At 34.2% G+C, this 18,380-nt stretch overlaps 1 protein-coding gene across 1 annotated transcript in view; it reads left to right on the plus strand.

Moving 5' to 3' along the window:
- The window catches only part of LOC117121970 (T-box transcription factor TBX20-like), a 28,796-nt gene extending 12,832 nt beyond the window's left edge, over positions 1-15,964 (plus strand). The window contains exons 3-7 of the mRNA XM_033267412.1: positions 2,751-3,018; positions 9,069-9,215; positions 12,157-12,224; positions 13,321-13,385; positions 15,012-15,964. Coding sequence (XP_033123303.1) covers positions 2,751-3,018; positions 9,069-9,215; positions 12,157-12,224; positions 13,321-13,385; positions 15,012-15,919 — 1,456 coding nt within the window. The 3' untranslated portion in view covers positions 15,920-15,964. The remainder of the gene's footprint in view (positions 1-2,750; positions 3,019-9,068; positions 9,216-12,156; positions 12,225-13,320; positions 13,386-15,011) is intronic.
- The last annotated feature ends 2,416 nt before the right edge of the window (positions 15,965-18,380 follow it).

The raw sequence follows: 18,380 nt of genomic DNA on the forward strand, positions 1-18,380 counted from the left end.
TATATATACATTTTAAAAGTTTCAGCAAATACAAATTTGCTTGCGTAAAAAAAATTCCCCAACTTTCTAACCCAAGACATCCTGCTGTCTATCCTTTAACCAATGGGTCACAGGGATTCAATTGGAAATTAAAATCTATTTGTTTAAATTAATGCTTTTTTGCACATGCGCGGAACAACACTAATTCTCTACTGACTGAGAAGAACAGAAATCAATATGATACGCCCTCATATTGAGGATTTTAAATGATTCGCCGAAACGATACCCCCTGCTTGCAGTTCATTCTGCTTAGAAAAAGAATCCGATTAAAATATTAATTCATTTCGGGAAAATAGCATGGTGATTTATGACGTCATTATTGTTATCAAACATGAAAGCATTTTAAACCTTATTGACTAGAACTTTTGCGGCTAGATATGCTACAGGCGTGTGCATATCAATTGCAACTAAGACCAAACGATGAAATATTCACGACGCAGTTTCAAGGAGGACATTCCCGTCACCTATGTAAACGAATAATATTGATTCAGATGGTTCCATAAAATGTTAACAATCATCAACTTTATGTCGGTCTTCAAAATTATTTATCTCAATGTACAAAATCGCCGGCAAATCCGATAGTACTGGAAATATCAATGACAAAATTAAATAGTTTTCTTGGACGAGGCTGTTGAAATTCAAGAGTCACGATCGTGACCGCATAGATTTTTTGCCATGTTCATGCTCGGATGATTTTCTAGCGAGGCGGAACCGAGGGAAACGCAATTTATCTTCTAATTTTGCCATATTGCAATTCGCTAACAGACGCTTTGGCGCAATTGCAAAATCCTAAGAGACCGATACTAAGACATGGTTTGCATAGCAAGTTATCAACAACTCTTCTTGACGTCTTTCTATGGATTCTTTATTCCCATTTATCATGAATTTTCATAATTTTGAAAATATTGTAACCGAGATGAAGTCAATAAAATGTTCATTCACCAAGCATATTATTTTCGTGAATCTTCAATCTGTTTTATGGTAATCCAACAAAATGAATTTACGACGGACCATCCACAACGAGTCATCGTCGAGTGCTAACGGGTTTGCGTCGTGATATATCTTTTCGTAATTACCACCGATAAATGATATTAATAAACCAATAGACTGGACAAATGATTTCGGAAATTGAATTTTTGTGCGTACTGAGATTTAAAAATTGCAGTACACATGAAAATATGGGAAAATAATTTCGAGTTTTTACTTTTAAAGATCATAGTTATTTCGTTGTGATACTTAACATAATTATAACAATGTTAATTAACAGATTTAATCTTGCGATACTTTGATGATTTCATTAGTATCTGATTTGATAAGAAGTATCGATTAAGTTCAACTTTCAAAAGAGCTACATCTTTCGACAAAGGGCCGCATTTACTTGAAGCATTATCGAATCATGAATCGGGGATATCTGTCAAGTGGAAATCACAGACAAAATCATTTTTCAACACACGTAACACTCGTGCGTTTCCACTGTGTTATTATTTAACAGCTATAGAGTTTTTCTTTCTTACCCATTAAAGTTAAAGTTTTCTAACGCGTTTACATAACTTTTGCGTTTTCCTTCTTTACGTATGTTGCCCATTTTTCAATCCCCATCTAACTTAAAATGGATTCTAACGCGATTCAATGTAACTAATGTGTTTGTATTATTCTATTTATTTTTTACATTATGAAGTTAAGTATGTTCTGACGCGTTAACGTTTGCATCTTTTGTTTTTAAGCGTATGTTTATGAGACATATTTATTCATTTCTTTCCTACATATCGAGGTAAAATTCACTTTAATGGTAATTGCGACACTAAAAGTAAAATAATGTGTCAGCAGTGATGAGTTATGAGAAATAAGTAAAGTTTTGTTTCATTCCCAAAAATGGAAAGTTAACCTTGATACATCAAATAAAAAATCAATTATTTTTACCGATTTATATTCAGTGAGTCTTTGATTTCCTTAGGCGAGGGAAAGAGGTGATAACGCCTTGAATAATATTTGGGATTGTCTTTTTTTTTCTAGTTAAGGGGCTTTATTCAATTATTTTCTTATAATTGTAAGATTTAGCAAACAGGCCTACTATATTTTAAATTTGTTTACGTTATGACGTATATTAATTTAATCATAATTTTAATTATTTACCTGCAGATACTTCTTACATTGAATGCATAAGTTATATTATACTACATATTTGATTACCTAATATATTAAAGAAGAGTAGGCGAATACATTGATATAATAACTTTAAATGTACAATTATAAAAATACTATATTCTTTAATCATTCAATATATCCATACTGTATTTTTAATTATTTTAAGTGTATAAATTATCATAACGTTTTATAATTACTTCAAATATATACGTAAAGTACCGAACATACTATTTTAATAGGCTTACTTGAAGAATATACATATAAATATTTTGATATTAAAAGAAAACAAATAATTATTATAGGTGCAGTACAATTTTCTGTAATATTATTAGCTGTAAATATAAAGTATTTTCGTATCGGTGAGAGAAAATAACAATATACCCAACAAAATATTTATGTAATAGGCCTACATTCATTTAGTAAGTTTGAATCATCTAAATAAAATCACAAATTATTCGAAGCGAAGCCTCGAGTTGACCATGACACAATACCGAAAGCTCCTTATACACTTTGACAAAAACCATTTACATTCCATTCATTTTGTTGACTGTTGTTATTTTTTTCAGACGAATGTTTCCAACATTTCGGGTGAGCATTTCGGGAATGGACCCGCACGCTAAGTACATTCTGCTCATGGATATTGTCCCAGTAGACGACACGCGGTATAAATACCACAATTCAGAATGGGTGGTGACTGGTAAAGCCGAGCCCCACATGCCCGGCCGGCTGTACATCCACCCAGACTCACCTGCTACCGGTGCCGTCTGGATGAAACAAGTTGTGGCCTTCAGTAAGATGAAGCTTACAAATAATAACTTGGACCAACATGGACATGTAAGTTTGGTTTTTTTTTTCTTTCATTTGTGATTTTTTTACCGCTCTGTTTTTATTTATACATTACAACATTGTTGACGATTGTTCATGACGGTATCCGGTACATTTATATCTCGGGTGTTTTTTTTTTCTATCTTGTTATCGATTATTTGTATTAGTCGATGTTTGAGTCAATGTCGTCTGCCCCGTGATAACAATAGTACTTCGTTCAAATCCAATGAGAGTCACCCATAGTTACACTAATGATGTCACACCTGCCTGTTTAAGTATGCAAATGAAATGGTTTTCCTCAAGTCCCTTGATTATACGGCATTCTAATTGTCTAATACGTTCATTCAAATCTAATTATTAATATGTTATATCCAGATATTACCATTGCTCTGCTCATCAATGTAAATAAGTTTCATGAACTTCAACTAAGTTCCCGAAATCAATTCAATTTCTCTACTATCGTGCAAAGTTAGAGATATTGTCGTCAAACTACATGGCATCTGATTTCCCATGACGACCAACCAGTCGCAGTTCCCGCCATTTTTCGCCCCTCACCGAATCGAAGTGAAACAGATTAAATGTTGAAAAGCGCTATGCTATTGCAGCTGCCATCAGTTGTAGGCAGCCCAGAAAGATTTTCATCGAAGAAAAGTGTCTGTCTCTTAATTGGAGAATTAAAATCTATCTTCTGCATGGCAATCAGAACCCGGATGACTGACTTCAAAGACACCGCCGCGGATTGATATCGAAGATGTAATTGATGCTCTTCAAGTACTCTAACGATCTATTTTTACAGGAGACTTTAAGAAAAGGTTGAGCAGACGATCAATATGTTATTATCAACCTTGAACTCACACCTTCACTAAGATAATTCGAACACTGTCAATCCTCCAAGATAATTTTCAATTTTTTATTCAAATGTTAATAAAATTGCAAGGAGAGGAAGTAATGAAAAAAGAAATTCAATTGAACGGACGATGAATACTAATTTGAAATTAATACATTAAAACCATTTCAAATTTACTTGATGAGTAAAAATTGATGATCTTTCATCGCATTAAGATGTTTGACATTAGAAAAAGTAACGCAATTGCTATTCAATGTAAATGTAAAGTTTATTTTAATTAAAAATGTCATTGAACGTGCCACGTTAACTACAAATATAACCTTTGATGTATATTTCTGCACACTCAAAAAGTTACATGTGTGAATGCATGCACAAATCAACCATATTGCATCAACTTCATAATTGTTAAAGATCTAAGTTCATTAGGTTGCCAAAGTTAATTGCATTAATCCCGTTGTTACAAGACACCCACCCAACCACACATAATTACATCTGTGGTATTAAATCTTCCAAATTCATGTTTTCTTATTGATTTTTACGTTGTGTTGTTTTTTACTGCGACCCTACGGGCATGCGCACTGTTCATTTATGATCTCAATTACCATGCATTGTTTATATTATTTGCTATTCAATTGATTACCAAGTTGATCTTTGTTTTCTCAATTTAGGGATTACTTACAAATCCTGTTAGAATCAACTTGAGTTATTGTTCACATCAAGCTGACACAACTACCTCGTAGTTTAATCTGATGTTCATTTACAGCGTTTCTTCCTCCGATTGCATAGCTAATATTAGGCACGAGGCCCAATCATTAACTATGCACTAAAAAAGTACCAAATTTGAGGTCACGTGATACAAAATGACCACAAGTATTGGGATAGATGCATGAATAAACTAAATGATTGAAAAAGATGAATGAATTAATACCGTATGAACAAACGAATAAATAAAAACGAATAGAAGAAAAACGATTAAACCAATTGATGAATGAATAACTTAATGAATGAATGAAGAAATGAATGATGAATGAAGAAATGAATGATGAATGAATAATGATTGATTTAATAATTGAATGAAAGTCAAATGGATAAAATGAGATAAAACTAAGTTCATTCTATTATTATATTAAATTTGGCTCTCTCCTCGATTTTTGCCTAATTTATTTGGCAGTCGCTTTTTTTTTTAAAGACATTATTAGGAATGATTTCACGACTGATTAGCACCGTTCTTGTAGTCATTGTGTTCCTGCTACACAGCAAACCGCAGATAAACAGCTTTCGGCCATTTTACAATCAGTTACCTCTACAATATTTACAAATAACCACTGTGGGTTGCACTTTTGTTGGGGTTGCAGCTATGAAAGTACAGTAATTGCACATAGTTGAAAACTACAGGAAGCATGTTTTCATTACATTTATTATTACATAGTGTCATCATCATCATTAAATTATAATAAAGTTGATTAAGTCGGCTCAAATTCCTAATTTTTCTTATTAGAATTATACTGAACATCAGCATATCTCCATTATTGATACCTTACATCGATTTTCCGTTCCTATATGTCGAAGTTACGTAATAAAATACAAACTTATAAATATAAATAGAAGGGTATCTGGGAACGATGTTGGCATGACGACACTGAAGGGATCATCGACGCGCTTGAGCATCCACTTCATTTCCAGATCTTGTTCCAGAAAGACTGGTGTCCAGAGAGAGAGAGAGAGAGAGAGGGGGGGGGGGGGGATATATATATATATATAGAGAGAGAGAGAGGGAGAGAGAGAGGGGGGGGGGGGAGATATTTCCCTAATTTCCGCTGGATTTCTCAAGGGGATTGGTTTTGCCAAAATGATTCCACCATACACTTACTGTATCCAAGCATGCTGATGGAATAAAACAGAAGGGAGAGTAGTGTCCACGGGATTCAACTCCATTCTTACATTGTAGGCTCCAGGGGAGGATTTAGGATGGGGCCGGCCCGGCCCGCCCCCACCCCTCTTTTTTTTTTTGTGATAAATAAAAAAAAAAAAAAAAAAAAAGAGAAAGAAAAGGAAAAAAATGATAGCCCAGAACGCCTCAAATTTTATTTTCGAGCGTCTAGAACACAAACATTTCGAAACCCTAGGATGGTCTTGTCTCGTCGGCCCAACTTTCGGCCCCCCTTTTCGCCGCCCCCTCCCTTTTGGACATCTCTGGATCCGACCTTTGGCTCTCCAACGGAGGTTGATGTCAGGAAAAAGATTCCATCCCGTACACCACTGTGTTCCAGAGGGAGATTGTTGACTGTCAACAGAGAGATTCCCAGCTAACCTCTACTCTATCTCAAGAATGAACATTAGTGTCATCAAGAAGATTCCATACCACTCTTAGACTGAATGTGTCCAAACATGATGAAGGAATAAAACATGGAGATTGGTGTCCACTAAGGAATTCAACTAAATTCATACATTGTATTCAATGGACATTGGTGTCAGTAGAGAGATTCCCACCTGACCTCCTCTGTCTCAAGAACATTGGTGTCAGGGGCGGATCCAGAGATGTCAAAAAAAGGGGGGGGAGGAAGCGGAAGTTGGGAAAGTTGGGCAGATCGAGACAACACTGTCCTGGAGGGGGACGGGGGCAGGTCCCCGCGAAATTTTTGTGTTCTAGACGCCTGAAAATAACATTTTGAGGCGTTCTGGGCTATCGGGTTTTTTTTCTTGTTCTTTCTTTTTTTCTTTTTTTCCCCTTTGTTTACCTCCCAAATGTCTTCCTAAATCCGCCCCTGCGTGTCAAAAAAGGGATTCCAAAACACTCGTAGACTGGATCCAATCACAATGAAGGAATAAAACAGAGAGGAGACCGGTGTTCACCAAGGAATTCAATTCCTTCATTGTATCCAATGGAGATTGGTGTCAGCCAGCAGAAAAATTCCATCCCATTTACAGCACTGTATTCCAGGGAGATCAGTGTCAACAGAGAGGTTGCCTGTCGTCTTTAAATGAACCTTGAAGGTAACAAACGCGTATCCAAGTTATTTCTCATAAAAATCATAAAGTAGGAAATTGCCATTTCGATCCAATCCTCCCAGTAATAGTAAACTCGTAAATCACAACTACTAAAATTACTTTTACAATGAATTGAAGGAAAATTGAATTAATAATTAGCGATGTAATGAGGAAAAAATAGGATAGCAGAAATCATAATGTTTGCCGATGTATGTGCTTTGAAAATTACGACTTCACGTTTCAAAGGATAAGTTAACTACGGCGGCGAGATTCTGAGGCTCTCGCAGTTGGATGTCCTATTAGTATTGTGGTCTCATTATTTCCACCGTTTTTTGTCAGAAAAGGATAAAAAAAATAACTTATCTAAGAAACGAACAGTATTTTATACCATTATGGCGGAAGTGCTTCTAATTTGGTTTTTTCTAAATCTTAACGCATATCTCTGACAATTTTCACGCGCTTGTAAGTAATTTTACTCAGAAGTAAGATTGGTGATATTACGAAGATAATGCATACTGTTATTACGTGGTTCTAGTGGATAGAAAATTTAATTACGTAATTTATTTACGTAGCAGTCAAAAATATACTGTGACATACTTTTGGAAAACGAAATTCATCCTGTTAAAAAAAAATATTGAAAATCCTGATCGCTCCCGTTTGTGATAAGCTGAAAGTGCATAGTCAGTCCCATTCACATATGCACCCAATGACCATTAGAAAATAACTGGTCAAACGATTGGAAAACATGAAGTCTGTGGAGCACTTTAGTGACGTTGGATGGACGTTTTATCTTTCCATCCATCTCACAACGCTTTAACGCACGCCCCTGAAATTTATGAGGGCGGGATTTACTTCGTCCCGATCAACAAAACCCTCTAGACATTGTATAGCATTTGCATACATTCAAAAGGTGAATAGGGATATTTAACAGCAAAAAAAAAAACAAAACAAAAAAACAAACAAACAAAAACAAATCAAAGTAGATTCTAAAACTTATTGATTACATAATGCACTTTGGATAGCTTACTCTGTGATTTCGTGCTTCACGATTCATTCCCCTAACTCAGCAGACTACCCCTTATTCAGGGGCGGATCCAGAGATGTCCAAAAGAGGGGGGCCGATAGGGGGAGGGGCGAAATTTGGGCCGATCGAGACAACAATGACCTAGGGGGTCTGGGGGCATGCCCCCGCGATTTTTTTGTGTTCTAGACGCCCGAAAATAAAATTTGAGGCGTTGTGGGCTATCATTTTTTTCTTTTTCTTTCTTTTTTTCTTTTTTCTTTTTTTTTACCGGCCCCCCTAAATCCGCCCCTGTTATTAGTTTCTCTAGCTCAAATTTTGTGAAGCTTGAATACGCAATTCGTCATTCGACTCATTGAGGTACACGATACCCCAAGGTGTTTATCGAGAGACGAATCTTCAGCGTCACCCCGAACCTCTCATGAAACGTCAATCAGTCAATAAGCAGGTATGCATATCTGCAATTTTTCAAACTCACTCATTGACATCAAAATCTGTATGAATTTAGACCACTGCAAATATAAGAAGATTGTTTGACCGAAATAAATTGATGAATGATGACACTAATAAATGTTTATGAAGTATTCTTGTGCCATTACACAATATTTGTCCTTGGACCTGATAATTTGTAGTACTGTACCTCGCTTTTTATCCAAATTCAATGATTGTTTCTGTATACAGTGTAAATTTAAGTAATTAAAGCAGTTTAGTGTCAAAAAGAACAGTTTGATCTTTGAATATGGGGGTACATAGTAGTACTTTAATTTTTAATCGAAATTATTGATTGTTTGTAGGAATACATTACAAAATAAATTTGGAATGATGAAAATATGTGTATCTTCAGTACAATAGGCTCGTCTATTTATAGATAATAATAATGTAGTTGATGATTTATATATACTTTCTTTCTTTGTTTGTTTAATATTTATTGCCCTCACTAAACATAATACATATTCACAATCAAAACAAAATCACAAAGAAGTATATGGATTGAAAGCAAGAGGATATCTCTATAAATTCACTACTTGTAATAAAAAAAAATTATAAAATATCTAAAGACTACATTGTAAACAAGATATATTAATAATTTTTGTCCTGAACATCTGGTTCACTTTCTGTTCCTTTCAGTCAACCAAGATCTAGTACTTCATGTTGCCAGTTTTTGAATTTTAATCTGTAGCTACCAATGTTGTTCTTCCTTAGATCATCTTAAATTCGATGCACAAGTATCAACCTCGTTTCCATGTTGTTCAAGCGAATGACGTATTCAGTCTGCGTTGGAATTCCTTTTCCACTTACGCGTTTCCTGAAACCACCTTCATTGCCGTCACAGCCTACCAGAATGAAAAGGTAAACTGCAAACGGTTAATTAATATTCTGTGCGTTGTATTTTTCAATTATTATCAAGGCTTCGTCGGCACACATACGCGTAGTACTATATGTAACATTGGTTTTAAAACATTACAGTTTTGTTAATAATACTTTTCATAATCTCATATACTATTACATTACATTACATTACATGTAATTTCCTTACGCCTACTTTATTTTATGTAATATTGTCAGTACAAAAAAGGGGCAAACATACACGACACAATACGGTAACTCGTTTTCGTAGTCCAAGAATAGACAGTCAAAATAATTATAAAAAAATTATCATAATATATCTATATGCACATATATGCATATATACATATGTATACAAGTATATGCTTAATTGTGTATAGAGGAATGATTCTATCAAGGGTTTTCAATCAACCGAAGTCTGTAGGTTTGTAAAACACATTCCATCTTCAGTTTAATCAATCTATATATTTCATAGCGTAACCGTACTTAGTACAGCAAAGGTACATACATATTTTATGTCATTTTGACACAAGTGCGAAAATTAATTTCGTTGCATAACTGACGCCTTTTATTTATTTATTCATTGCTCATAAATGTAGGCTATCGTTAAAGGTCTATGTTTTCCAATGGGATTGAAATAAATAAATACAAGCTCATGTTAACTTAATTTTATTGTCTAAACTAACTAATCAGGTCGCACAGCAATTACAATTACAGGGTAGAAACCCTCTGTCCCGAGTAGCAAATAATAATAATTATAACAGTATTTAATATAAATAATAATAATTATTATAAAATTGTATTGATAATAGTAATAATGATGACATAGTGATGATGAGGATTGACGACGACGATGATGCTTATCATTACCATTACCTTCATCATCATTATCAGCAAAATACTTTAATATCAGCATCATAATTATCATCATTATCAATATTATTATCATTGTTAATATTATTGTTATTATTCAAATGTATAAGCATGGAGGTATATATACCTCCATGGTATAAGCAAGGTGGCTTTAACAGTAAGTTAATGTGAAGACGCCCTCTAACAATACAAAAAAAGAAGATTTAGAGTTTACCTCTTCACGTACTACATTTCAATTTAGGCCTATATATATACCTTTATATTATATTAAATTATTTTTATTTATATTTATTATATTTATATTTGTATTTACCGTTCTTTGATGATATATATATATATATATATATATGGGCTGTATATATATATTGCCTTGGTTTGGCTCTGTAATCATATTAGTGGTCGTGGGACTGGTTTGGGCCCTACCTAAGCTGGTCAAACGTTTCGTTTGGGTCTATACCCCAGCTGCACTGATGAGGCCTAGAAGGCCGAAACGGATCCGTCTGCAGATATTGGGATTCCTTCCAGTGGATACTTAGTTTATTTTGTCATTCTGATCGGATTTTCTCTATACATTTGATTAAATCAAATGCATTATTATATAATTATTTTATATACGGTACTTGTAAATAGCAATACCAAGAATAAGAATAATTAGCTGCATCGATATCTTGTCATTATACGCTGCTATTTAATTTCAACTTTTGAAGTTGTTATGTAATGAAATTCCCATCTGTATCTAATTGTTAAATGTATAAGCATCATTACCGATCATGGGATTTATGTTAAACCCTTGTTTCTCTCACAATCAATTATTATTCGGCTCCCTATCACACAGTACACAGTATTAACGCTCATATAACAAAATGTTATACTTGTTAGGCTTATTATGTATAACCATAAATGGTATTAAATTTACACCATTTATGCTTACTTTGGATATAATATTATACATCGTGTAAGAGGTGGCTGATTTATCAAGTTAGTATAAGCCTATACATTTGATTAAATCAAATGCATTATTATATAATTATTTTATATACGGTACTTGTAAATAGCAATACCAAGAATAAGAATAATTAGCTGCATCGATATCTTGTCATTATACGCTGCTATTTAATTTCAACTTTTGAAGTTGTTATGTAATGAAATTCCCATCTGTATCTAATTGTTAAATGTATAAGCATCATTACCGATCGTGGGATTATGTTAAACCCTTGTTTCTCTCACAATCAATTATTATTCGGCTCCCTATCACAACAGTACACAGTATTAACGCTCACAATAGAGTCTTATTAATCCTTTAGTGATGTAAAATTAGGTAATTAACAACACTTAATTAATGGTCGCCTCGTATATTGAGAAAACAATGTAATAACCACTGGGAGTTCTGACTAATAGTTGAGTTCACAATAAACTCATTAAGGGTCCGTAGATACTGAGCTTTCACGGCTATGAAGGCTATAGCCCCGGCCCTTTGCAATCTCCCACACACGTCTATTGTCGAGTAATGAACTCTCTACGGATTTTCCCCCGATTATCAGTAACCAGATTTTAGAGTAGAGACTAGAACACATTGTTCACTAATTAACTTGACTAATAATAGGCCTATGTTTCTCTGTAATTACAAACATGGTTTTATTTTATTTTTTTTAATTTGTATTCAAGAGTAGCTTATATTTGTCAATAATCCTCAAGCCGTCCCTTTCCTGTGCCAAAATAGCTCATAAGGCCTATATAAGCCCATAATATATGTTTATATAATAACAATAATAGCAATAAATATTAATAGGCCTAATATACCGCAGTACTGAATACTGAAGGCTTATGGCAGAAACGGTTGTGAACTTTATTAATAAAACCTCTCACAAACCGTACTTTGTTCCCAAGTTTTACTTGATATGCGATGCAGCTACTTCTTATTTCCTTGATAGGCATAGGCCTATATAACATTATATAATAATAGTGTGGAATTTATATACGTATATACACTGTTGTGCAGCCCTATACTATCACATCTAAATGTGTAGTCATATCTTAAACCAGAAATTCGCTATTTATATTTTGCTTATAGATAACACAGCTGAAAATTGATCATAATCCGTTTGCGAAAGGCTTCAGAGACAACGGCATGGCTAGAAGGTAAGTTGATTTCTTTGATGGTAACCGGCATTACTAGGCGACACACATAAAATTAACATAACACGTTCGATGTTCAACTTGTGCGATTTCTAGAGTATGGTGCCAGTTCTGTTGGTTGATCATTACCCGATAGACGATATAGCGTACAATCCCACAGCTCAGCTGAAGGACGCTAAAGGGAAAGTTGCTAATTCCAAGTCAAGTAATTAAACGAATTTATCAAATCTGTCGGTGAATTAGAATTATTGTTTAGTTCAATCGACAGTCAAGAAGTGGGAGAACTTACAAATTTTCATCAAACTCGTCGATTTTACAAAATTCATAAATTATGATTGATTTACTGAGTGGCTTATTAAAATTAACTCTCTCATATCGCGTAGGTACCCATCTTACACTGGCCTAACTTCCGTCATGAAATGATAGTCTTATATGAATCAATGTTTTCTAACTTCAGTATTATGACAATGTATTACAATTTTGATTACTATGCAATACCCGATATGGTGTTTCAAATAATAATTTGATTAACATTTCTACCTTTAATTTCATTTAATGTACCGGTACTTAGAGAGTGAAAGTTATGTTATTTATCTGCATTGTCGTTTTTTTTAATTATTTTAATGTAACTAAGTAATGTACGCGTCAATATACCGTAAGTTAAAATGCATTATATTAGGATAGAATTATAATTTTCATAATGTTTAGTATCCATAATAAACAAACAATAGACCTAAGTCTACAGGTATCCTTTAATTGTACATCTAATATATATGTGGTACCGGTATTCATTTCAAAATCATAATTAGCCTAAACGATGTTAATCAAACATGTAGCATGTAGGTATAATAACAATATAATGTACTAAATATTCTAGCCAAGAAATATATCGTCGCTATTATATATCAATAACAATATATAACGACACCGTTGAGTATTAAAATAGAAATTGTGTCAACGGCAAATTATGAAACATAAATGTATGATGATGTTATACATTTTTTTTAAAGTAATGAACCCAGAAGGAAAACGAGAAACAATCATTCGTTTTTAATCGTCAGTAATTTCGAAATAATATCATGTTCTGTTCTTGTTATAGGGAGTCGCGGTTAGCAATGAAACGATCATCATCTACAATTACTGACAGTGGAGACGAGTCCAAAGGTAAGATACATAAATTTATCTTAAATACCAAACTCACTCTTCGTAATCGTCTTTGTATTATCTTCTCTGTTTTGTCGACAAGCACAGGAGCAATTATGCATATTTGCGCCACGCTCGAGCGGGTGTGAACTACCCGTGAAATAAAATCACTCAGCGCTACGACGTTCTAAGTCGTGGTTCTCTCTTGTGGCTATTTTCTTGTAGGTTTTAGTACTCTTTATAATCACCTCTACTCGATGACAGATAACATATTCAATCTAGCCCATATGTGTATGGTATTTATATGCTCATGAAATGTATATATGTATATATATATATATATATATATATATATATATATATTGAACATATTTATTATTATGTCATAAACATTTGTATATTTGAGTATATCTTACATAATAGTGTAACTATCATCATGTCTTTTTTTTAATAGTCAATGGAAAATAAAAGTAATAAATTCTGGAAACCGGTAAAATTATTTTCAATTTAGATGTCATATAGTTTATTGCTTAGTTCTTGTTTGTGGAAAATTCACAGGGGAAGGTGCCGGTTTAGTCACGTGCGCTTGTTCTTAATTCGTTCTAGTTGTTAATGAGGTTTAAATGAGTCCAATTGGCGTCATTTACAAGGCTAAATCGTATGTGATTACAGACCGGAACGCAGCATCTGTGCGGTCCATGCACATAATGAACATTAAATAGACACTCGGAGAAGTCACAATCGGCCGCCTCAAGATCTATTTACCTGGATGTCTCCAGAGTATCCGTTATAACAACATTGGATTACCAAGAGAACTAAAGTTATTAATGACCATCGACTCATGACAAAATTATGCAAATTCGATAGAATTTGTAAATAACTTGTAAAATATTTATCGGTTGAAGGTGTGAAGTTTTTCGAGATGGCATATTCCAATTTTCTTGTTGTGCGCAGTCTGACTGTAAAAACGGTTCGGATCTAATCAAGATCGAAATGATCTGTCAGAAAACAAGACCTAATTTGTGTTGTATGTGACGATTGGGTTCCGAAGTCAGCAAGTGAAGTGTTAACGGAGTATTTCGGATACATCTTGAAACCGATAGTTCTACTCTTGATGGACTCATCATTTCTGGTGACAGCTTCTAGTAATAATGCAGTCACCTTTGTAATTAATCGATTGAATTTGTCGCGGGATATTTTTGTCCTTTACAATTGTGTCTAAATTTAAACAAAAACATCCATGATTCACATTAATTTTCAATTTGTTTAATCAAACTGTTGTAAATGTCAATGGTTTAGTAGCCATGTGGCAATGGTTTCTGCTCGCCAGTCCATTTTCGTATCTTTAAAACTCGCTTAACCCATGTCTGGCCATAAAACATCTGATTGGGCAGTGGAGGGTAGTACAGTTTTTTTGTTTTTTTTTGCACCGGGTTGAGGTGGGACCTATGGTAAGAGCGAGATGGTTGGTGCTTTATGAACCTGTTGTGGGGGGGGGGTCCTCCCCTGGGAGCTCCAGACTGCTTGCTGTGTGTAAGTTGGGGAGGGGGATTGGATGAGGCGACCGACACTGTATAGGCTAGCGTATACCCAGCCTTTATAAGAGGATATAATTACTAACATTATTATTATTTTTTTTTTTTGTAGACATGACTGACGAGGAACAGATTTCAACTGATAATATCATCATAAAGATTAAGAAAGAGAAATTAAATGAATCAAAGTCGTCAATAAACTCACTGGATGATAACCAGAATTCAACAAATTCAATTACAACGGACTTAAACCAAAACGGTGTGCGGAGTCCTCTCGCAGACGATTCTGTGTTATTCGGCTGTTCAGGACTCGACGCAGACGAGACGCCGATGCGTAATAACGCTTCGAATCCGGACAATATTCGGTCAAGGATTGACGGCAGAGATGAAGAGAACGACGACACGATCGGAAAAGGAAATTCGTCAATTAATCAAACAATGCAAAAAGCAAGGCATAGTATGTCAAGCCCAAGTGGGATGGTGAACACTTCAATGGGACAATGTGATTATAATCAGCAAGGCAATGGGGACGGCGGTGTCGTTGACCAGATCTTTTCACAGGATTCCGGCCTAGAGGACGAATCGTCGCTAAGCTCGGTTCAACCAGCGACGGCGTTGGCGGTTGCCCAAATGGCGAAAGAACCACATGAATGTAACTCTCGCCTGTCCATGTCCAGTCTTCGACAAAATCAGTGTATGATGCAAGGAATGAATCAGGCTTTCCAATCGTCCTCCGGAATGTATATGCAATGTTCTGAGCCTAGGCAACATGTTATGCCCTCATCCTTGTACAGTCACGGTAGCTACTCGCACACACCGCCGTCGTCTTTCACACATATGCACATGCAGCCAGCACACGCGAGACACATGCAGCCGAGTATACCGACTTGTTCGACGATGTCGTCGTTACATGCGTCACAATTCTTGCACGGGGGACACACTACTATGGCAGACCAGATGAACATGAACTTGCACATGGCGGGGCACTTCCCCGGACATGGTGTTAAATTTCCTGTTTAAAAAAAAACACGACGAAAAAAACAAAAACAAAAACAAAAAAACCCCGCAGATATTCCGTAAGCTAAAAGACAGCGTTTGTTAATAAATTGTACAGTTCTTTTGACATTGGTCGGTATTAATTGAAAAAAAGAAGACACGAGTGTTATGTATACAGTTAAAAAAGACTGAAAGAAATGCATTTGAGAAAAACAAATATGATGAATGAAACAATATAAAAGAAATATCTTGTGTTTGTGGACATTACTGAATGTCTGCGATTTGATGTGAACATAGGCTTACATTGAAATCAGAATGTCTACGATGTGACGTGAACATATATTACATTAAAATCATTTTATTATTGAATGCTCCAACAAAAATTACACTCCAGTCTTTTTACATTACCCATAGATGCAGCATAATGCACACTAAGTGTTTGAGTAGATTAAAAGGTGGGTATTCTAAAAAAACAGATTGATCGCCAACTCGCCATGAGATTTTTCGATTCATTTCTTACGGTAATAATGTTAATTGAGACATTCACATACAATTCTGAATCGCTTGGCGAGTTTTCCCCCAAATTCGTTCATTATATATTTAGTGCATGCGTGATAATATAATTTAAAATACTATAATACTTCGTCAATGCGTTTAAAATTAAAGTCATTGTTGTCAATGCGTTAAAATTCAACTGGTTGTTAACGAAGTCACCAATTCATTTTGGCTTATAAAAAAAGCCTGTAGTCTGTATGTTCCATAGTCGTTGCAATATAAACAGGTCACTTGTGTGGCTTAATCTTGTTTTTAGTAAATGTTTATAAGCATATATTAAACTAAACATTTATTTGGAACATGTTTGTAAATACTCTCAGGGGTTTTGGACGTATTGATAGCTTTTCATCGCCATTTTTATATGATATACAACTCATTTATTTTATCTCTTTTTTTTTCAAATTATTCAAATGTTTGCGATATAATTTGCCATTTGTGAATTGTGTAAATTGAGTCTTGCTATGTACTATAAACTATTCTATTCCATGGTAACACGTTAATTTATGATGGGTGCTTCGGACTGGAATGGATTTGCAGCTATTGAGATATTTCTTCTCCATGCATAACCTACAGGGTTACCTATACTCACATACCATGAGGCACCGTGAGGTGTACTAATTCAGAATTGAGTGTTTATTTAACGGAGGCCTACACCTAATCGGGATACATGAGTATGAGATTTTGTCTTTCTATGTTGTTTTTAAATGTGAAGTCATTACATTGTCAAAGTTATTATAAAATATTGAAGAACACGTTTTGAGGTTGTCTATTAAATAGACAAATTATAAAATTGAAATCATACCAGTGGGCTGTCCAAACTTGATTTCTTGGGGGTGGGCTATAGTTAGCTGTTTTGAGACTGAATTTAGATCCTTGAAATGGATCGCATATCGCATATAATGATAATTTTGACTCTGTACAGTGATATATAAAATGTGCAATTTATATTACCTGGTATGGTTAAGGTTGACATGAAGTTTCGTCATTAAGATATTTGTATTCCAGTAAATTATGACTTGGTATAAAGAAGCTGGAAATTAATGAAATAAAAATGTCAAGAAATTATTACATTATAGTTGGTGTGTTGTTGTTTCGAGGTGTGCATTGACTAGGCCTAGGCCGATATAACAGAATGACCCCGATGATATAATTAATGACCCACAATGAAATCAACAATCAACTTAGGCCTACATAATCATTCTTATCCAGCTTAAGAAATATATTATAACATGGACCTATTCATACTTATTAATAGGTCCATGATTATACACACACACGCATATACCACTGTATCTATTTATCTATCTGTCTATCTATCTATCTATCTATCTATCTATCTATCTATCTATCTATCTATCTATCTATCTATCTATCTATCTATCTATCTATCTATCTATCTATCTATCTATCTATCTATCTATCTATCTATCTATCTATCTATCTATCTATCTATCTATCTATCTATCTATCTATCTATCTATCTATCTATCTATCTATCTATCTATCTATCTATCTATCTATCTATCTATCTATCTATCTATCTATCTATCTATCTATCTATCTATCTATCTATCTATCTATCTATCTATCTATCTATCTATCTATCTATCTATCTATCTATCTATCTATCTATCTATCTATCTATCTATCTATCTATCTATCTATCTATCTATCTATCTATCTATCTATCTATCTATCTATCTATCTATCTATCTATCTATCTATCTATCTATCTATCTATCTATCTATCTATCTATCTATCTATCTATCTATCTATCTATCTATCTATCTATCTATCTATCTATCTATCTATCTATCTATCTATCTATCTATCTATCTATCTATCTATCTATCTATCTATCTATCTATCTATCTATCTATCTATCTATCTATCTATCTATCTATCTATCTATCTATCTATCTATCTATC

The sequence above is a fragment of the Anneissia japonica genome, unplaced genomic scaffold, assembly GCF_011630105.1.
Source record: "Anneissia japonica isolate Jap-2015-1 unplaced genomic scaffold, ASM1163010v1 scaffold352_len1594369_cov220, whole genome shotgun sequence".
NCBI lineage: Eukaryota > Metazoa > Echinodermata > Crinoidea > Comatulida > Comatulidae > Anneissia > Anneissia japonica.